The sequence below is a fragment of the Papaver somniferum genome, chromosome 3, assembly GCF_003573695.1.
Source record: "Papaver somniferum cultivar HN1 chromosome 3, ASM357369v1, whole genome shotgun sequence".
NCBI lineage: Eukaryota > Viridiplantae > Streptophyta > Magnoliopsida > Ranunculales > Papaveraceae > Papaver > Papaver somniferum.
Genome location: NC_039360.1, coordinates 115,086,329 through 115,109,195, shown reverse-complemented (window position 1 = coordinate 115,109,195; position 22,867 = coordinate 115,086,329). Strand labels below are relative to the sequence as shown.

At 37.5% G+C, this 22,867-nt stretch overlaps 1 protein-coding gene and 1 long non-coding RNA gene across 2 annotated transcripts; both read left to right on the top strand.

The window, feature by feature from the left end:
* Window positions 1–2,401: 2,401 nt before the first annotated feature.
* Window positions 2,402–6,558, top strand: LOC113359881 (ATPase family AAA domain-containing protein FIGL1-like). The gene is made up of 12 exons (XM_026603451.1): window positions 2,402–2,498; window positions 3,610–3,631; window positions 3,742–3,795; window positions 3,992–4,140; window positions 4,372–4,455; window positions 4,539–4,634; window positions 4,730–4,893; window positions 5,226–5,285; window positions 5,375–5,434; window positions 5,565–5,618; window positions 5,804–6,071; window positions 6,295–6,558. The coding sequence occupies exons 1-11, from the start codon at window positions 2,402–2,404 to the stop codon at window positions 5,924–5,926; spliced, it is 963 nt and encodes a 320-aa protein (XP_026459236.1). The 3' UTR covers window positions 5,927–6,071; window positions 6,295–6,558.
* Window positions 6,559–7,615: 1,057 nt separating this feature from the next.
* LOC113357105 lies at window positions 7,616–18,422 on the top strand. Its single transcript, XR_003363454.1, has 3 exons — window positions 7,616–8,841; window positions 9,427–9,663; window positions 16,877–18,422. It is a non-coding gene; the product is annotated as an uncharacterized LOC113357105 (long non-coding RNA).
* The last annotated feature ends 4,445 nt before the right edge of the window (window positions 18,423–22,867 follow it).

The following is a 22,867-nucleotide window of genomic DNA, read 5'->3' as shown; positions in this document are numbered from 1 at the left end:
TAATTGAATCTATCAAACCAAAAGAAAGTCCTTACAACTATCAATCACCTACTTCTCCAAGGCCAGCCGAAATTCAAAACCTCTCATCCCTGAGTATTATATTCTTCAGAAGCCTTCAAATTGTACTCCTAATTAAAGAATACACCTTCGATAATAGTGCCTCTATCTTCAACATAAATATCTCAACGATGACACGCTGGTTCAATACCAAGACGGTCAAAGTGTAACTGAACCACAATCGTTAAGTCTTCACTATTTCCATGACAAGACTTATGGAGCAGATGCAACATCATTCTTCCATGGACGACACAAACTTCATCAACATATATCTTTTTGCTGAACAGATGAACACCTCTGGGACGCACTTGGGGACTTGATCTTGTTGAAAAGATCAATTCAGATCAATTTCGATAAATGTGTTCCACATAAAAATTCATTGCAACCTGATGTGATGCCTGAAAAGTCATCAACAGATCTCTACATTGCAAACCTTGCGTGACTGAGGAACTTCTTATCTTCACCGATCACATCCAGAATGGAGACTATTGCTTTTGTCTGCAACAACATCGATTCCTTGACGAAGCCACTTCACAGTAAAGTCATATTGTTCGGGATAATTTGGGTCGAAACCCCAGTACATCCTCATCTTAGGGATGCTCAACTCACTGACTAGTTCGTGAATGTAAAGACTCACTGGGTGGAGAAGAAAATATTATGTCGATAATCATGGTTCTAGCCTTTTCGGTATCCGGAGCAACTCCGACCATGGCATCGGCATCAACAAGGACATATGGAGGACCTCCATCCGTGGTCTCAGCATCAATAAGGATCTCTGGAGCAAATCCAATTGTAATCTCACCATCAACAACGGTCTCAGGAGCAACATCCTCAAGACCGGCTTCATCAACTATCCATCCTCTGAGGTTTTACTCGATGGATCAGACTTCTCCAAGTACTAATGATTCATATAAAGATGTGTATACATGAAAACATGTTAACATGAAAGTCTTCCCAAAGCTTTCACGACGGACAAGCACAAGCCAACGTCTTTTACAAGATGTTCTCACCACCTCTACAAATGAGATACAACACATTTCAGGCCATAGGTTTACAAAAACGTATCAATGGGTGAGGAATGGGACAATTCTTCCTAATAAAAGATGTTTGTTTATGTCTCTGCTACAACATACCAAAAGGGCGCATCAATCGGACATACAAGCAGAAAGATATGGCTTCCACACCCAGGTTTATGAAATCTGAAAATTTGCACGGGATTACAAGTTACGAATGTGCACGCGTCATTGACTGCCCTAGACATCTCCAAACTGAAGGATTCTTTTTGCATATGATTCCTCAGTCTCTTAGCTTCGAAAGTTGGGGCCAATCATCAAATTTCGACATTGTATGAAGTTTCAGCAACTTTCTGAGCGGAAGACATGCAAGCAAAAATTTCTAGACATGATTTATAACACTCACAGTCGAGCGACATTCCCACTACACCATATCCTGGTTTTAGCAACACTTAATTTTCGGAAGTGCGCAACGGATATAGACGTTGAACAGTAAACAGCGTTAATATCCGTTGCGCACCAGATTACCCGTTGCACAAATTATTTTTATTTCATTTAATAATATTAACCTAGTGTACAACGTATGTCAACGCGAACCGTGGTACATCAATAGGTGTTTTCGTAATATACGTTTTCTTTAAGGGCTTTTCATTAATTTTCTGATTTTGTTTTCTTAAAAATATCTTTTGTACTATACATACTTCAGCCGAGTCTCTCTCTCTTTCTATTTTTCATCGAAGGCTGTCTAGGTTCCAAGAGAAGAGAAAACTCAGAAAAGTTCTCCTATCAATACAGTTTAATCGAAACCCATCTTCAATAGATTTTAGGTTTCAACAAATTGTATAAGTTTTTCTCATCAATACTGCAGTCGAATCAAACCCATCTTCAAAACCCATATGAGTTTTTCTCATCAATACTCTCGATCTACAAATTGTTTCCCTGAAATCCAAAAATCTAAACTAGTTTGTTGGGTTATCATCAGGTATAACCTAGTTTGTGGCTCATTTTATTTTTATCTGAAATCATTTGATAGAGTTGGGGTTTTTGATTTTGACCTAACTATTATCTGAAAGAGTTAGGGTTTTTGATTTTGGTGTTCTTTTTTTGTAATATGTAGATTTGAAGTATTGGGTATGTTTTGATTCAGTTGAAAATTGAAGTTTTTGTGAATGACTCAGTTGTATGTAGAGTTTTAGTTTTTGAGTCATCTGGTGCTTTTTTTTTTCGAGTCATTTGTGTGTCGGTGGTGTGGGTGATTCTTTTGGTCGTGATAGCAGGTGTTGGTGGTGTAGTTTTGCTGGTGGATATTTTACTGAAGTTGGTGGTTGGTGATGGTTTGGATCTTGTTGTTAGGTGGTGGAGCTGGTGATTCTGCAGCTGTTGGCATGTGGATTGGTATTGGTGTTGTTGGTGGTAGTTTCGGTGATGGTGAATGACCTGTTCTTTTTGTCGGTTCATCTATTGCTACTGTAACCATAAATTGTTTGTACATTTAAATCAGTTTGTAAAGGTTGCATGATTCTTAACATTATTGCTGCTAAAGAGCATTGATTTGGATTTGGTTTCCTGTTGTTTTCTTAGGTTTCAAACTGGAGATCAGGTTGGGGTTTCTCTGAAATTGAATGAAAATTGTGGAGTAAACAAAGAGATTGATGGGTTCATAAGTAGACACTTGATTTTGTATCCAAGCTGATAAAGAGTTTGACACCAATTACTGAAAGCACATTACCTTGTCGTACTCGAGTAAGGTTATGAAGCTGTAGAAAGTTTTAAGCAAAATAGGCTTCATATTTTTTAAGGTTGTTAACCTTGAGATGGAGCATGTGATTAACCATTTGTGTAGTATACTGTTATAGGCATTCATGCTTTCCTATAAATGAACCTTAAGAATCATATTGTTAACTTGTCCATTGTTTACTATATTACTTGGTCCAGGTTTCGGCTGTATGACGCCGACGCCAAATACCATAACATGCCTATGAAGGTATGTAGATTACATGTTTTTCTTCTTCTTCTTATTCATGTACTAATTCACTTTAAGGCTTGAAGATAGTTAAATTTCATTAACATTAGGAGAAGCTACTCATGCTTTGTCGGAGGTAATCTGGCTGAAGTTAAATTGTATTTTGTGTCGCTGCAGGGTATTGTTGAATGCACAGAGTGAAGTAGACACCGGGATCAAGAACACTTAAACTCTGGATGATCCCTTCAATGATGAATTACTTGTTCGGTGGTTCTTGAGAGTGTATGTCCCAGATTGATATATCATATTCATGATATTTGCTTCTGTGAAATTGATGTTTACGTACTACAGTTCTATTTTTAGGGTTTCAATTTAATAGCTAGAAGAAAACACAAGAAAGGACAACACCAGAATTCTCACTGTTATACATTACAGTATCAGCGGCAGCAGCAACCATGGTAAAACCCTTATCTCATTATAGTCTGAATTTCTCACTGTTCATATTACAAGTATGCTTGAATCAGTCTTATATTCTCTTTAAATCTAAATATCTCTTTCTACTGAATCTATTTTCAGGTGAAGTACTCGTTAGAGCCAGGTAACCCTACCAAATGTAAGCACATCTCGATATTGGGTTCTTTTTTTGTCAGGGTTGTTGTGGTTTTTTCAGTTGTGTTGAAAAGATTTTGTGTTTTTGTTTGGTTTCAGCATGCAAAGCAAGGGGTTGTTGGCATTGGTTTCACAAAGAGCATTGAATGGCAGGTTTGTTCTTCATACAGGGTTTGGAACTTAGTTGTGTTATGCCATGTAGTGATTTTTAGGTCATACTTTTTCTTCAAGATTTAACAGTTTTGTTTCATTTTCCCAATTTCAATTGTTTTAGTTGGATTTGGAGATGGGCCATGGGAGATGATGAAAGAATTTTATGATAACATCCGTTCCTTTATGTTTTTTGCAGTCCTAAAAACAGGGTTCCTCTTCCTACACGTCTTTATAGTGCAGTGGGGACAAATTCGTCTAGTAGTATAGTGAGTCCCAGTCCTTCTAGCAGTTTCAAGAAAAGCTCACCACCCTATTCTAGACCTAAACCATCTGTTCCGCGTGCAAGTTTTTCTGATCTTGATAATAAGGTATGAAGATGGAAGGCTTTGATAGTGGAAGTGAGCAAATTATTCTTATAGCTAATTCCCGAATTTGTGGATAGGCTGTGTTCGAGATCGCGAAAATCAACTCTAACCTTCTTTGAATTAAAATTGTCGCATGTAAACTGTTATTTTTGTACTTTTTACAAAACATAATCCTTGTATCATCATTCTAACCCTAGTATTTCATTCTCAGGTGCAAAATATAGACCTCAAGAGCTGGATGAAGCCGCGCGGAGGCGACTTACAAAGCGCCTGTATATTCCTCTACCTACTGCTGGTAAGATTTTATGACTACCCTCAGCTTTTTAAACCCTTGCAAGTTGTAAGCATCCCTATAATCCTTCATTGTTGCTGTTGAAGAATTGAGAGCCTGGTTTATTCGTAGTCTACTCGAGAAGGACTGGCTGTTCAAGCTCTCAGAAGAGGATACCAATGTCATCTGCAGAATGAGTGAAGGTATTTAATCATCTGGTTCAGTTCATGGTGTTACTTTCCATGAGCAGCTATTGAATTTGTATCGACTGTTACTGATTAGATTCTTTTACCTATAGGTTATTTAGGATCAGACATGAAGAATCTGGTCAAAGATGCATCCACGGGACCATTGAGAGATGCTCTTAGACAAGGAGAAATTGTAAAATTGCAGAAAGAGGATCTAAGAACGGAAATTGTAAAATTGCAGAAAGAGGAGGATCTAAGAATAGTTAGTATTCAGGTAAATAATATCGGACAAGGACTGATTTAATATGTTTATATACATTCCTATAAAAAATAGTAAGTGCATACAAGTATAATTTGGTATTTTGGTATATATTCTCTTGCCTTTTGTACTTGTAGGACTTCGAGTACTCGTTATGAGAGGTGAGACTCTTTGTTTCTTTAAGTGAACTTGGTTCCTACGAGGTTTGGAACAAACAATTCAGAAGTCTGTCACTCTAAGCATCAATTCAGAAGTCTGTCACTCTAAGCATCAATTTAGCAGTAATTCAAATTCCAATTTCATTTGTCATATCATTTTTTTAACCAAGTGTTGTTTACTTTATGCAGATACCCATGCAAACATTAGGTGTACTTTTAATGGAATCTGGGAGAAGGCCACTCCTTATGGTAGGATATTGCCAGTCTTGTTCAGATTATTAGATTCTAACAATGATGGAGTAAAACATAACTTAAACTTTATCTACAACGATTTCAAGATTTCTGCAGCTGGAACTTGCTTGGGTTGTTTCCTAGCAGGATTGTCGTTACTCTTGCAGGTATGTGTAGAAAAAAGGTCTTCATGTATTCTTTTATTATTGGATCTGTTGCATTAATATTTACAGTTTTTCATATTCTGTATGTTCTTGTTTTGCTCTCTCAAATAATAAAGTACTTCCTCACAAGTAGGGTAGCCAATTCCCTAAAGAACTGAGTCCAGCATTGGCCCTTACCGGCATTCTGGTAATGCACATTTCAGCTTTTTTTTTTTTACATGTTCAACTTTAAAACATCATGGAAACTTATTATCGTCGCTAGATTAAGAATTATCCTACAGGACCCTGTCACGCTATCCAAATAAACTAGCCTGGAAAAAAAATCAATAGCTTGTAATATGCTAACCAACCTCCAATTTTATGTGACTTTAGGTGTACACAGGATCTTTCTCGTTAGGCATGGGTGGGTTACCATGGGTTTTATCTTCTCTTGGTTGCAGTCAAGTGCGACATCTGATATATAATTATACAAGTGAAGTTTTTGAAGAAGAGTAAGAAGTAAGAAAATCTCAACGCATGCTATTTCTTTCTCTTTGTGCAACTACTAATTTTCTTCTGTGTGTGGTTGCGGTTGAACAAGAGAATCTCCAAAATCAACAAATCTGATGGCTGCTATGGTTATTTTGTCATCGAAAACTTGGTATGTGCATAATGTTATCCATTTCTTATCCTAAATTGGTATTCATGTGTTGGGTTGAGTTCCTAAAAGTTTTTGTTACGGGGTTGCTAACTTAATTCTCAATTTATGCCATTGTAAAATAGTGTTAACAAGTTTACAGATTACTCTTGGTCCTAAGGGTAGGGAAGCTGTTTTGGAAATAAAGTACGGTTATCTTATATTTGTTTCTTTGTTTGCTTCTCAGGTTCATATGATGATGCAATTAGTGATCAGCTCGGAGAAAGATGCTCCATCCCTTAGTACCCGTTGTACTCTGCCTTAATTGCTCTGAGGTTTCCTTGTATGTTTCTGCACTCATATCACAAGAGTAATCTTTTTCAAAGTTGGAAGTGTTAACCCAGTAGTGCTACTCAAGTAGTCTGAGAGTCCAAACGTGTTTTAATTTGAAAACATAATGTCAGATTATCTAGTTAGTCTTATTTTAAATTGGTGTTTGGTCTTTGAATCATACCAATTTATTGTATGGGTTTATGGTAAGGCTAACCCCTATGGGCTAGATAGAACTGCTAGATTGGCTAAAAAGTGTTGCAAATCATGAAAAAAGTGTGGGAAAAAAGTTAACACTACTTCTGGATACTTCTCTCTCCTAGCAACTGCTCGCAGTTCAACTAGCAGCGAGATTGAAACGCTGAATGGTTCAACGCTCAAAAAGTGTTTTTAACGCTGAACGGTTCAGCGTTGGGAGATAAATTTTATGATCTAATGGCTGAGATTTAAAACGCTGATCCAAACAGCGTTCTATAGTGGTCCCAGATGACGTGGATGACCAATCTAGCTGATAGATATCTAGCCCATATGACTTAGGAGGTTGCCCTAACTGACATGGATGACCAATCTAGCTGCTAGATATGTAGCCCATAGGACTTAGGAGGTTGCCCTAGCTGACGTGGATCACCAATCTAGATATCTAGCCCATAGGGGTTAGCCTAAGTTCAGCTATTATTGACGTATGAATTATTAAACATGATCGATGGTGTTGATCAGTAATTGTTGTTGATAGACTGATGATATTAAGATTCCTTCCAAATGATAAATCGGTTCTCCTAGTTCATTTAGAACGGTATGAATTATTAAACATGATCGATGGTGTTGATTAGTAATTGTTATTGATAGACTGTGATGATATTAAGATTCCTTCCAAATGATAAATCGGTTCTCCTAGTTCATTTAGAACGGTATATTCAGGTGCAGAAATCGCCGGAAACATAGCCAGATGACTTTCTTTTGACCTGAAAAAATATTTTGCAACGAATATAAACGTAGTAGAATCTTCCGTTTCACAATTCACCTGAAATGAGCAACACATATAACTGCTGAGGAAAACATAAAACGTTGACAGAAACAAAAATGGGACCCACAAAAGTATTACTCTATTAATAATCATTGCACAAATTAATATATAAGTTGCACAAATAGAAAAAATAAAACGTTGCACAACCTATTCTGTAACGCTTATAAACGTTGTACAAATTAATTTGTGCAACGCATAACATGCGTTGCATACCAAAGCGCAACGCCCATTTACCAACCTTATTTCTTTTGCACAAATTATGCGCAACGTTTATAAACGGCACAAAATGGCTGTTTTTGGTGTAGTGTCCCCTAGGTATTTCCACAAAGTCCTTAAACCTCGATATCTCCACCTTTCTGTAAATAAAAAAGAATAAAGAGAAGGAACAAAGAGAAGATCTCACCAATACTGGGGACTGACAGTCTGCCACGGTAATACTGCACGTCTTTCCATGAGGGCTCCATAAGTTTCGAAGACGCAAGCAAATGGATGTTTTTGCAGCAAGCTTGTCTGTCGAAATTTTACACCGTCCTGCGCAAAGCGGCAACTTGGAGCAATTGATGAAGAATCTAAGGATAGGCCGTTCTCTCCATACGAAGGTCCACTACAACATATCCAAAATTCACAGTTAAAATTTTCTGAAGAAGAATCGTGACTTTTCATGCATATGGACATTCGTCCACTTCATTCAATCAGAGGTAAACAGACAAACAAGGTTTCTGGTATTCATGAAGCAAAAATACTGAAATGATCAAGGAAGCATCTACACCTACAGAAATCAAAAGATGTTCAACTACTATAATGATTGATCGTTAGATTCGACATCATATTCACGATCAGAATCTTCTTCAGAATCATATTCAGAGTTTTTTGTCAGAAATCTATTCGATATGGTCTTTTAGATTGTTATAGGATGCATCTGAGTAGTCATCTTCCTCGCATTCAGCTTAGAAATCAATCTTGGTCAATCATTCAGCCGTCATATCAGGTGGATATGGCTCAACTTCACAACCAACAGGTTTCCGGGAAGTTTCAACATCCGGATCAAAGGCTACGCCTTCAACAAAAGATCGTGGTTCATCCTCATCCGCTCGTCTTGCCTTCTGAAGCTGACGCCATTTTTGTCGATCTTTTCATGTTCAGACCTCTTCTTCTGGGATGTCTCAGCGCGTCTTTGCCTTTTTTCCACATCCACTAAAGCTAAAAAAGCATAAGTTCTATCATGGACTATTTTCAGATGATCGAGAGGCATACCTCGAATCAACTCCCTCGCCTTGCTGAAGGGACGAGCCACTTTAGCATGAACATCTGCAAAAGTCCTCATCTTGGTTTGGTGTTTCCAGAATATTTCTCGGGAAAATCAGAGACACTCAGGAGTCACCATTGTCTATTGCGAAAAGCGTGGAGTCAAAACACGTTAGAAACAACACGCACAAAACGGTAACAATCCAACTCTTATATGTTTACAATTTCACTAACGATTGATGATTTCAAAAACTTGCTCGTTTCTTCAAACCTGCAAAAACGAGCAAAAAATCCGTTATTCAAAAAATCAAAACTTGATTTTTCATAAAACCGTGAACATAGCTTTCACCGTGTGAATATCCACTATTGAATTTTGAAACTAAAACACCAAAGACAATATTTCATCATAAATAATTGTCTACTTTTAATGATAATTTAAAATCATTTTCTTTGATTTTCAACAAAAAATTTTTGTTGACGTGAGCAAACTCACGTAAATAAATAAGAAAAACCGTGAATATATCACGTATTTTTGATAAAAACTTTTCCCTCGTACAAGCATTCGTCTTTCAAACGAGGGTTTATTCCAATTTTATGAAAATTCACACATTAAAAATAAAATTTTGGTTTTCGTGAAAGCTCATAGACAAAACTTTACCATTAGACACAGGACTATTAAAAAAAAAATCTCTCTTATGTTAGGGATAATTGTTTGTCTTTCGAAAACGTACTTAAAATAAAAAAATTCGTGAAAGCTCACATCTAATTCTTTTTTACTAGACACACGTCCATCAAAAAAACTTACGCCAGTTCGGAGGTGGGTGAAACTTCACCAAGTTATCCTGCAGCTCGTATGAGGGAGGATGACGAGTGCTAAACCCATTAAATTGGACATTCCAGCACCCAAATCAGTGCCTCATCACTCCACGCTCACTGGACGACGCTCTATCGTACTACCAGGATCTTTTTCTCGACAATTGCTCGTACATGACATCATAGGAGCGAATCGAAAATCCGGTAACATTCTTTCTTACGACTAAGTTCAATTACTTATTTCGCCTGTGACAAAAAAATCACCATCCAGTGCTGACTGAGGAACATGACTGTCCCTCACTAAGTAGGGGACTTAATGTTGATGGTGTATTTTTGACAAATGATAAAATCATAAAATCATAGTCTTGCATATTCCTGATCCAACAACCAGATGAGTATTGAGATCCATGTGATCCATGTATCTCGTTTAAGCATGAAAACTCATGCCACGATGATCTCTGACTGAGTATATTGCCTCTCAGAGTATCCATAAAACCTCTGACAGAGTGCGTTACCTCTCAGAGTATCCATAAAACCTATGACTGAGTGTATTGCCTCTCAGAGCATACGTGAATATGTGGTCTCTCAATTGAGACCACGACGTATTTCATCAACTGAGCAATTTTATTATTCACTTCTATATAAAATTAAAAGCGATTGGACGACTCCTAGATAGCTTGCCTGTTAGTATAAAGCGATAACCTCTTCAGGATGTAACAATGTTTTCCCTGACTATATAGAATAGATACGTATAGAATCTGAATGATTGGATGGCGGCTCCTAGACAGATTGCGTACTAGTATAAAGTGATAACGTCTTCAGGATGTAACAATGTTTTCCCTGACTATACAGAATAATATGACGCTTCAACTAGCTCATACCGCTCAATTCTCGAACAATTATAATGCTCCTAGATAGCTTGCCTGCTAGTATAGAGCCATCAATTAATAAATTAATTATTTCTAGTTGCAAGATTCATTAACTGAATTCCTAGAAAATATTCTACATTCATCATAATATTTCATTACTTCCATTTATAGCCTTTCCCATTAGAATTCCATGGGTTAGTAATAAATATTCAACGCACGGACATCTGAGCCACCACCGAGTAAGACCCGAGGAAATGGTACAAGTGTACTTATCAATAATGCACGAACGAGCATTCAAAAAAAATACTAACGAACGAGGAAACCTATGCAAAATAGGGAATAAAAAATAAAAAAATAAATATTAAAAGGGCGCCTAAGGGACCGGGCCCACACCGGCTGGTCGTGCCGCCGTGGCTGGTCCCACGCCTCTTCCTTTATTTTATCTGATTTTATTATTTTTCCCTGATCTCAAGAAAACTCCTTCATTCGAGCAAACTTCCTCGATTCGAGAAAAACTTTTATTTCCTCAAGTGAAAAAAACATAAAATAAGGAAGAGTGTCACGGGGCCGAGCTTACTAGCCGGCCATGCTCTAGCCGTGGCCGGTCCCACAACCTCTCTTATTCCTTATTTTATTATTAATCCTCGTCTCATGAAAACTCCTTCATTTGAGCAAAACTCCTCAGTTTCATCATATTTCCTTCACATGATAAAAATAATATAAAATAAGGAAGGGTGTCATGGGACCGGGCCTACTAGCCGGTCGGCCATGCCCTAGCCGTGGCCGGTCCCACACCTTATAATCCCTAATTTTATTATTATTATTATTTCCTTCATCTCATGAAACTCCTTTGTTTGAGGAAAGCCCTGATTTCTCCATATCTTCTCAAATATTGCTCAAACGCGCACAAGAAAATACCAAAATTCTTAGGACTGAGACACGGACACTATAGTGACACGGTCATATTACCTTGACCGACCAGGGGTGGCCCTTTTACTTGCAAGAAGCCGGTCCCACACATCTTCATGATTTGACCTAATTTGTTCACATTGGGTTCAAACTATTTCCAAATCACTTGGAATTTCATCAAACGACCGTCAGTTGGTCCCATGACCACCAAGGCTGGTTCCATGACTTCTTGGTCGGTCCCTCACTTCTCCATAATTAGGTTTTATTACCTAATGCTCAGACGAGCACTATTTTCAGTAAATGATTAAACCAACATTTAATCACTCTTTCACCAACTGGTCTTCAAAGAACTTTGGTATTTTCTCATTCGAGCATTTGGACACTACATGGTCGGCCCATCACCCCATGTTACCGGTCCCTCTCTCACTCAATGGTTGATTTTCAATAAATCATCAATTGATCAACAATTGATCAAAATTAGGGTTTCGAATCCAATGCTCCTCAAAGCCTATTTCTGAGCAGGTTCAAACACTAATGATTTTATGTTGATCCGGTAATCAATATTTTAATCGATTATACTCGGTCCAGTTGCCAGTATCTTAAATTAATATTTTATTTGGTCTCGCTACCAATAATACGTCAACCGAGCAATATTTGCCCAAATAGGAATATTGATTCCATTATCAATATTTAATTCATCATACGAGCAATATTTGCTCAGACTATAAATATTGATTCAACTATCAATATTCAACAGTTCATCGAATGAACAATATTTGCTCAGGAATATTGGTTCAACTATCAGTATTCAACAATTCATCAAATGAGCAATATTTACTCATACGAGCAATATTTGTTCACTTTAACTATTAACATTCATTCGATAATTATACATCTATCTCAACAGACATGTTCAATTCATGAATCCTAAAGCATTCGTAAATCATGCTCGACTCAGCAGTACAAAGACTCATCGTCCAATTAAGTCAACAACTGACTAATTAAATACACGTCTGCCTTGCAGACTCCACAATCATGAGACATCAATCTTGTCACATGGGAGAATATTAACTAGGTTTTTGGTCTGGCGGTCTACGACACGTGTGTTCATCCACGATGAGAATGTGATTAAGTCGTGCAAGCGTTTAGAGGAGTTAGCAAAGTAGTGGGTGGAAAATCAATCAAGTCTCCGCATGATGAGTAACTGGTTTTAACACGATTTCCCACTTTCCCACTCTTTCACTCCAGCAACCGTCACACTTACTGGGATCAATGTGTCTACTATTTTTCCAATATAAATAAGTCTCTGAATCCATTATTGAAAAACAATAATGCTCGTCTGAACAAAGAATTCTCATCACACAAGAATTCTCATGGTATGAGCAATCACTCTCAAAATTCAATCAATCAGAACTTATTTACGCAGAATACACAACACATCCGCAATCCTTGATCATCATTGATCTCACACATTTCTCAGCTTCCCTCCTACAGATCGACCCATCCTCTCTTGTGACAGAATTGACTTTGGAACGACCATTGTCTTGGTTTAGACCGGAGTACTACAGATTGATCTCTCGAACTCAAAGCACTCCCATGCAGAGCATCTATTTGCAAAAGGTTAAAGCAATTTGCTCGGTCGAGAGTCTCCTCCATACGATCGTCTCTCCACTTTCCTAAAAAACCTGCAAATCGTTTTCTCCCATCAACACCTGTGAACACCAAGTTATTATCCTACAGAATATTTTTCAATTATTCTCATACATACTACAAACCTTGTGGTGGGTATGTACAAAAACAACCATACAAAAAAGTGGGCAGTTATAAATATAATTGGCTCCACTCTAGTTGTATATAGATTTTAGATTAACTAAAGGACATACAACATAGACTAGACCAGTTTGATCCAACACTTAATAGCGAGAGTGTTTTACTGTGTGAATTCTACTACAGTATGCCTTACCCGACTTCTGATCATATTTATGATCATTCACCTATTCAATAGGAAGAGTCATGGTCTAGAAATCATATTTTAAGTAATGATGGAAGACGTATGAATACAAGAAAACTCTCGAAAAAACTATATCAAATGGAAGATGAAGGAGCACAGGAAGAAATTCTACAAAAGATTAGTACCATATGTGTGGAATTTATACGATGTGTTGCTAATGGAGAATATGAGGTTAATAAAAATTCTGAAAAATAGTCTAACATTGAGGAGGAGAAAAGAACTGGGAGTAAATCTAGATTTAGTAATATCGTGGAAGAACTAGTTCGGATTGCCAAGGATTGTGATAATTAAAAAAGCGGGGGTCTAACAACCTCACCCAATATTTCGCTTAGCAATCTGTATTGACTAACTCCAATATGCTTTCAATAGAATCAACTAGACAGTTAGACTATCTTAAGAAAAGTATATCAAAGAGTTATATCTCAATTTCTCAATTCAATCTGCAATCAAACAAATTAGAATTTGCGAGCCTGATTGAATATAAGAGAAATAACTTGAATGGTACCAAAGACCAATGTTCAAGGATCAATCAATTTCAATCAACAACCAAGGTTTCATTTACCAATTGATCGATTCAACGCCCAACCTGTGATATTTTAATTATATAAAAAAATATAATGCGGAAAAAAAATAACACAGACACCAGAAGTTTTGTGAACGAGGAAACCGCAAATGCAGAAAAACCCCGGGACCTAGTCCAGATTTGAACACCACACTGTATTAAGCCGCTACAGACACTAGCCTACTACAAAGATAACTTCGGCCTGGAATGTAGTTTAGACCTAATCAATCTCACACTGATCAAGGTACAGTCGCGTTTCTTACGTCTCTGCTTCCAGCAGGATACTACGCACTTGATTCCTTTAGCTGATCTCACCCACAACCAAGAGTTTCTACGACCCAAAGTCGAAGACTTGATAAACAAATTTGTATCACATAGAAAAGTATATTGAATAGATAAATCTATCTCCCACATATATACCTACGAGTTTTTGTTCCGTCTTTTGATAAATCAAGGTGAACAGGAACCAATTGATAACCCAGACTTATATTCCCGAAGAACAACCTAGTATTATCAATAACCTCACAATAATCTTAATCGATTAACGAAACAAGATATTGTGGAATCACAAACGATGAGACGAAGGTGTTTGTGACTACTTTTCAATCTTGCCTTCGTAGATATAAATCTCAAGCCAATCTTACGATTGTACTCAATCACGATAGAAAACAGCAAGATCAGATCACGCAACTACAGAGAAAATAGTTGGGTCTGGCTTCACAATCCCAATGAAGTCTTTAAGTCGTTAACCTACAGGGTTTCGTAAAAAACCTAAAGTCAAAGGAGAATCGACTCTAGCTTATACAACTAGTATCACACAAGAGGTGTGGGGATTAGGTTTCCCAGTTGCTAGAGTTCTCCTTTGTATAGATTTCAAATCAGGGTTTGCAATCTAAGTTACCTTGGTAACAAAGCATTCAATATTCATAGTTAGATGAAAACCTGATTAGATTCAAGCTAATATCTTTCAACCGTTAGATCGAACTTAACTTGTTATACACGAATGAAATATACCTTCATTTAGGTTTGCGTAACCGTACCTAAACATGTACACTTAGTCGGTTCAACAATAGTTAACCAATGGTTAGACATATGAGCACTTTCATATCAACCTTATTTATCTTTACCATAACTAGTTCAAATGACTCAAATAAACTAGTTAGAGAGTTGTTCAATTTCTTAGATCTCAAGAAGTATACAAGGCACAATCGAAACAAAGTCGATTTTGATTCACTCGAATTAATTCATGAACATTATAGCCATGGTTTGCAAAGATTGCATTCCTTATTATATAAATGTTTTAGTTCATGAACCAACCGATCTTAGAAAGTAACCTCCTTAAGTATGCAAACGGGTACGCATACTTAAGTAGCCGGATTGAGTTTGTTTTTTACTTTCAAACTCCAGCAGAAATTCACGGACGTGAATCTTCCGCTAGTATGCGTACGGGTAAGTTTACTTACCCGGATTTCCAACAACCGCCGGTACGCGTACGGGTACGCATACTTTAGGTTCCCGGTATTGGACTTTTACACAAATGTGAGAACACACTATGTTTATATCCAAACATGGTTACTTGTTCTAAACTCTCATTTCAATCATTGAAACTTTCTTAGAGGATGTTAAAATAGTTGTTATTCACAAACTATTTTCATCAAAGCGATTTTCAAGTTATTATAATAATCAACATGACTTTCGTCACGAGTAAAGATGAACTTCGCTAAAGCGAAAGCTTACCAACACATATTTCGAGAAATAGATAAGCGAGATAAACTCGGCTCGAAATAGCAAATGTGTATAATTGAAGTCTATATAGCAATGCGACTTTTGTCTCAAATAGGAGATAGAGTAGATAGACTTTTGAGTGATAGATAAGTTCAAGTCTCCACATACCTTTTGTTGATGAAGTTCCACAAGTTCCCTTGAGTAGTTCTTCGTCTTCATTCGATGAACACCGTAGAGTGTAAAGCTCAACTACACTTACTATCCTAATCCGAGACTTAGCTATAAGTAGACTAGAAATCAAGACTTATAGTTTTGGCAACTAAACTTGACAAACAAGCTTGAGATAGCAACGCTTGCGAGTTCGACCGAGAAATGCTCTAACAATCTCCCCCTTTTCAATTTTAGTGACAAAACTATCAATACATATGGAATACAAAATAAATAAACTTTGTAGCTTCTCATCCAAATGCTTGGTCTCCTTGGTTCTTCAACATTACTCGAAATCTTCGTCACTTCCAAGCACTCCAATGATTCTAAATGTGTTCAACTTAGCATCATCGTTATTGAAGATCTGAAACTATAACAATGAGTAAACAATAGCTCTCAATCATTGTTATACAATGTCATAGTATTATTACACAGCATCAAAGTTCAATTGTATCACAAATTCGACAATAATACTATGGTGATATGTATAACTCCCCCTTAGTCAATACTTCATCTCACTTGAAAACCACTCCCCCTTACATAATGATTCGAAAACCATATGTATTTGTAGTGTGAACTACACATTAATTCTCCCCCTTTTGTCAATAAAATTGGCAAATGTATGAAAATTAGTGGGATCGTAATGAAATTTCCATAGAGATACTTCATGACCAAAAGAAAAGCACATATCAACTTTTTTAGATGCAATCATATAGCCGAAACTAAATTCATTCATCAAGGAGTTTATAAAGATACAAGATAACCCCTATAATATTCCACAGCCGCACTCCCCACAAAGATTTGGCAATTAAGCACAAGTTCAATTAAGAACTCTCCCCCATAAAATATCATTCCAAAAGGAACAACAAGAGCGACCTTACTTTCACAAGAAAAGAAGGATTTCTTTGGACATTAACAAATCACATGAAACATGAATTTGTATCCAAAAATCTCAATTAAATTAACCAAAAGAGAACCCATGATTAAATTAATCGGAAACGCTCACATAAGAGAACTTACGAAGCCTCACCGTTGATAGGTGTCTAAAACACCTAATTTTATATCTAGTATTTATGCTTTCTTTGCTATTATCCTTGTGAATTGCATCTTTTATGTTTAGTTTTGAGTTATTAGGTGGAATTGAGTCCTTGGGAGCAAAAGAAGGAGAAAACATCCATTTGGAGCGAAAATGGCAAAAAGATCAATTCCCAGACGATAATCGGAGCAGGCTAATGTTGCGCAAGAAGGACTGAAGGATGAACTGTCGGTTTTCTGAGACTGACAGGCTAAACAGTACATGGATAGCTCTTATCAGAGTTCTGGGTGCCTGTGGTACTTCTTATCATTACCACACCCTAGAATTCAGAAGAGAATTCATTTCTCAATCATTCAGTCCCTAACTCAGAGAGAGGAAATGGAGGCGCAGGAAGTGTGTCTGAAAGAGAGATGAAGAGGGGTTGTAGTTCTATGAGAAACAGATGGGGTTCGAGTTGGAATTTGATTCTGAAGCAGCTAGGAGGTGCAGTCGTTGGTTGAAGACAATAAATTGGAGCTGGAATTAAAGGGGGATCTGAAATTTGAAGAGTTACATGAATTGAATGAAGATGGGTTGTTGTTGATTTTGGGTTTGATTGTGAACTGCAGCTGTAGATGGTTTTTGTATCTGTTGCAGTCAAGAACAAGATAAAGAGGAATTACAGCTGTCATTGTTTATACCAGTGAGAACTAGGGTTTGAAGTTGGGTTCGATTTCAGAGATTGATTGAGGTGATTCTGTGGTGGATTTCAGAAAAAAAAGAGAAGAATTAGAAGATGTTAGTTGTCTGACTCTTGAAGAAGATGATTATGGCAAGGGTTAGTTGTCACCAAGGATGAGTTCAGTGAAGAAAGAGCAAGGAAGGAATGGTGGTCTGGTATTGCAGAAAATGGGTTATGTATGAATCTATGGTGCAGTTAAGAGCATGGAGGAACTGAGTTAGATGTATGTTCTAGGGTTGAAGGCACTGGTGGTGACTTAGTTGGCTCAGGGAATGATTGTAGGTTCTGCAGTGGTTGCAATGGGAGTGCAGCTGAGACTGAAGTGGAGTGAAAGTGACTGATTGTTCCTGCTGTTAACTAGAATGAGTTGCAGTTGGGGAAGTTGCTCTTGCTTCCATGGGTTGTATTGCAGGTGAGATAATGGAGTTGTGAGCTACAGAAAGGTTAGTGATAGCTGGTGGTTCTGGTTAAGCTCAAGTGGTTTGAGTTACAGGAATGTGCAAGAAGAGAAAGGAACTGCACTGAGATGGTGAATGAATGAATATATATGTATGTTTAGGTTGCAGTTGCAAGTGAGACGGAAGCAAGAATGAATTGTATGTGCTGCAGCTGATGGCTTGACTGAACTGCGTGAATGTTGTTGCAGCTGCAGTGAGGCACTAGTGGTGTTGGAATGGATGGATGCTGTGGTTTTAGTTTGAGACAGAGATGTTGGTGGTGATGGAAAGAACATGATTGATGTTGTTGTGGAAGATGAAATGAGAAATTGAGACTGGTGAAGTTGCCCTGAACTGACATGTTGCAGGATAGCTATGTAGGTGCTGTTATGATTGCTCGTCGTGGAATGAGCTTAGGCTGGGGTTTTAGTTTGAGACAGAGATGTTGGTGGTGATGGCAAGAACATGATTGATGTTGTTGTGGAAGCTGAGATGAAAAATTGAGACTGGTGAAGTTGCCCTGAACTGACATGTTGCAGGATAGCTATGTAGGTGCTGTCATGATTGCTCGGCGTGGAATGAGCTTAGGCTGGGGTATGAATTGAAGTTGTTGTTGATTGCATATGGAAATGGGTGTGCAGGTGACTGAGATGGGATTTGCAGGTGGTGATTTAATGCCTAGTCATGGTGCAGTGGCTTTGAGTTATGGCCTGAGATGGGAAGTAGTGAATGCCTTAACCAGTTTGAAATTTCGCAGAAACTGTGCGAAAACGTAGGGAGAATGGTCAGCTGGTGGTACTAGTTCCTATTGATGGATTTATGAACCGAAAGTGGGGATCGTAAAGATTCAATGAATCATGAAGTGGGTACTAGTCGTATGTAAAGTTTGGCGGTCGGGTATATGAGTTTGGAGTCGCGCTTTTGGGCACGTTTCCGCAAGAACAAGGAATTGGCTTAGATGGTCTCTGCGAATGTATGAACTTTAGAGAAGAAGAGTTGAGGTGCTGGAAGTATATATTTTCCGGTGACAGTTTACGATGACTCAGGTGACTGGGAACATTTTCAGATGAGACGTAAGCGAACCGACGCCACATTTTCAGATGAGACGTAAGCGAACCGACGCCCCAGTTTTGGACCCAGAATTTCCAGAACAGATGTTTTAACTCATGGTCTTGGTGGACTACTAGTGGATGGACTTTGAAAACTTGGACCTAATTTTGGAGAAAAGCTACAAAAGGGAAAGTTTTCTACTTTAGAAAATATCACGTATTACACTACTACTACTTGGAGCTTTTGGAGATAGCGGCGACTAGGATTTGCTTTCATTTATTTTTCATCTTCTTGATTTTTATTATTGATCATGATGAACTCAAAAGCTATGAGTAGCTAAACACATATTATTGGTTATGGGATAAAGTTGATTTCTCAAATATGATATTTGCATCTATGAGTTAGTTTTGTCTCAATGTGTTATTGCTTATGATTCACAATTAATAGTGTTATATAGTTTGAATGTTTGTTTAGTCGAGTCCGGAATCGATTGAGTTTGCTTTCATCCTTATTGCTAGATTAGGGTTTTGAATACGTAAAAGTTGAGTAATTTCTGATCATAAGTAGCATAATTGTGGGTAGTGCTTGTAGTGATATATCCTACTAGTCACAAGTGAATCATAACCTTGGTTGAAACGAATTAGTGCTTTTACACGTTTGATTGCCTTTATTAGTCTTATTCCATAGAACTTAGTGCTTTTAGGGAGTTAAACTTAATTGTGCTTTTACACTTTAGGTTGCTTTCTAAGAAGAGTTCACATATACATCTTTTAATGCGGTTGTGATGAAATCAGGGAATTAACGGGATATACTTGCGATCAAGGTATCCTAGGACTTTTAGTAAATGAGAGATTAAAATATCAATTCTAGTCATTGATGAAAATACATGTTTGTGAATGATACTATCCCGTGACCAATATTTTCTCCTTATTGATTATTTCAACTACTTTTTTTTGCGCTATTTTATTTCCTCCTTATTGATTATTTCCTCCACTGACATTGGTCTCTTATTTGCCATGACGCGTCGTTGCGTTCATTCCATAATGCCCAAGAGATTGCAAAAATTAAGAGTGGCCAGATTCTTCTGCCTCTATCTCTGCCTCTTCTAAATTTGCACACTTCCAGTTGCATAGTAATGTTTCCTCCTTGAGCCCACCTGACATTAAATCCCCAAAGAAAATAGTTCCAAACTTTATGTGAGAATTCACGATGTAGTAGTAGATGATTCACAGATTCACGATGAGCATTGCAGAGTGCGCATAAAGGATTTTGGATCTGACAGCCTCTTCTTAGCAAGTTGTCTTTTGTTGCGATTGCATTTTGTGCAACTGACCACGTAAAAAATTTGCACTTTTGGAGGTACATGTTGGATCCAGATGCAGGCTACTGGAACTGAGTTGTTGTTGTCTGGAAGCTGCTGCACCATCCAACATAACATGCTCTGACATTGAAGCCTCCATTTAAAGAACATCTCACATGATCTTCCACTTTATCTGCTTCATCCACCAGAGATGGAGGAACTCCTAAATCTTCAAACAAGAATAACATTTCAGGGATCTCTGCTGGTATCAAATTCCTTTTAAATTTCAAATCCCAGACTGCATTGGCCACCACCTCTTTTATGACTGCATTTTTTTGAGTTGAGAGCTTGTAAATGTTGGGGTATTTGATTTTGAGAGCCTGAGTGCCACACCATTTGTCCCATCAAAAGCTAACAACATCTCCTCTTTTAATTTCAGAGACAACAACATTCTCAACTATCTTTTTATGTTTTTGAATTCCTTTCCATATATCTCTTCCTTGAGGGTTGCTTGAATCTTTGACCCATAAATCCTTTGGTCTAGCTTTCATCTTCTCTTGAATGACTCTTCTCCATAGGATTTTTTTTTCTCTTGTAAATCTCTATGACCACTTAGCTAAGAGTGCTTTATTTGTGAGCTTTAATGCCCAATCCTCCTTTATTCTTTGGTAAACAAACTTTCTCCCATGCTATCCAATTGGTTTTCCTTGCATCTGCTGAGGAGCCCCACAAGAAGTATCTCAAAATTTGGTTGAGCTTTTTCTCCACTCTGACTGGCATTGACATAAAGTATAGAGGTAAGATGGATATAGTAGCTTTAATTAAGACCAATCTGCCAGCTATTGTGAAGAATTTCATTTTCCACAAAGCTAATTTCTTTTGTAATTTTCAATCACCACCTCCCAAATAGCTGAACATCTGGCTGTAGCTCCCACTGGCAGACCCAAATATTTCAGTGGCAAGATCTCTATTTTATAATTCATAATCTCTGCAATAGCATTTATCTTATGCTCAACACCAATGCTTACAACAACACTTTTAGAAAAGTTTACACTTAAGCCTGTAATTGCCCCAAAGATTTGCAGGATGATAACCAAATTTTCAGCTTCTCTTCTTTTGCATCTAAAAACACCAATGTGTCATCTACAAATTGTAGGTGAGAGACTTGAATTGAGTTAATTGAGAAGCCTGCAATTATTTGAAGTTGTACTGCATTCTTCATAAGCTTGGAGAAAACTTCAGCTACTAAGATGAATAAGAAAGGTGACAAGGGATCCCTTTGTCGTAAACCCTTTTGAGGTTTGAATTTTTGAGTGGAGCTGCCATTCACTAAGAGAGAGTGCTGAGCTGAAGTCACACACCATTCCATCCAAATAAGTCATTTGGGACCAAAACTAGAGTTTTTTAAGACCTTACTGATTGTGTACCAGCTTACATTATCAAATGCCTTTTGGATATCAAGTTTACACAAAATTCCAGGATGTTTTTTTTTGAATATGGTATCAAAATTCCTGCAATGAGAATACTATCCAGTATTTGCTTATCTGAGTTGAAAGCACCTTGGTTTTCTTATATCAATTTGGGTATAACTGACTTGAATCTGTTAGTAAGGACCTTTGAGATAACCTTATAGACACTGCTGCCAAGACTAATTGGTCTAAAGTCTTGAGGACTACCCACTTGATTTTTTTTTTTTTGGAATTAGGCTAATGAAAGAGCAATTAGTCCTCCAATCCATTTTGGATGTTTCTCAATTCTTGGATTACTGCCATAAAATCCTTCTTGATCACTTCCCAAGCTATTTTATTAAATTCCATATTGTAACCATCAGGCCATGGGGATTTGTTGCTCTTGAACCTTTTAATAACATTCCACACTTCCCCTTCTTCAATTTTCCATTCAACCCAAATGCTTTCCCCAACTGAGATTTTAGTATCGCACTCTAATTTTCGAAAACACCATCTCTCCTCTCTATCGCCTCTTCTATCAGGAGAAAAAAACCCAACCGCCGGCAAAATCTTCCCGCTCAGATCTGGTCCGTTTAGGGCTGGATTCGAGCAGGTTCTTTCAATCTTTATTGTTTTCTTAGCTTATATTTAAGTTTTGGATTATTTTTATTATGTTTTCTTATCTACACCATGATGGTGGTTTTGTTTTCTCTTATATAGAGGTTTATCTTGGCTTTAATGGGCTATTCTTGGTTACTTTATTGGGTTCTAGATAACTAGCAAAGCTCTCCAACGACGAAACCATCATCTTTGTTGTCTTCGACGACATAATCTTCACCGGAATCTTCATCCTTGAATTATCCGATGACTGAAACTTTATCAACATTGTTTTTGACGATGGAAGCTTCATGACTAGGTTTAAGAGATTTGAGCAAATCACTCCTACTTTGGGGGCACATCTTTCTGAGAAGAAAAACAAATTTAATGGTTGGAATTTAATTTCCGAGGAAAACCATCACTCCTCCGACTTATCCGGTTCTCATTCATACTTGTATTTGGTCTACACCGGTAATCCTTCTCTTTCTCTTATCGGATTTCTCGAAATTGTACTTTTACGGTATGCTTCTTTGTAT

What these genes read in the sequence shown, in the direction of transcription:
- LOC113359881 (XM_026603451.1), top strand. Translation starts at nt 2,402, where the DNA reads ATGGTTTGGATCTTGTTGTTAGGTGGTGGAGCTGGTGATTCTGCAGCT. An exon ending in CAAAGAGCATTGAATGGCAG is followed by an intron (nt 3,796 to 3,991) that starts GTTTGTTCTTCA and finishes TGTTTTTTGCAG; the next exon opens with TCCTAAAAACAGGGTTCCTC. An exon ending in GGAGAAGGCCACTCCTTATG is followed by an intron (nt 5,286 to 5,374) that starts GTAGGATATTGC and finishes AACGATTTCAAG; the next exon opens with ATTTCTGCAGCTGGAACTTG.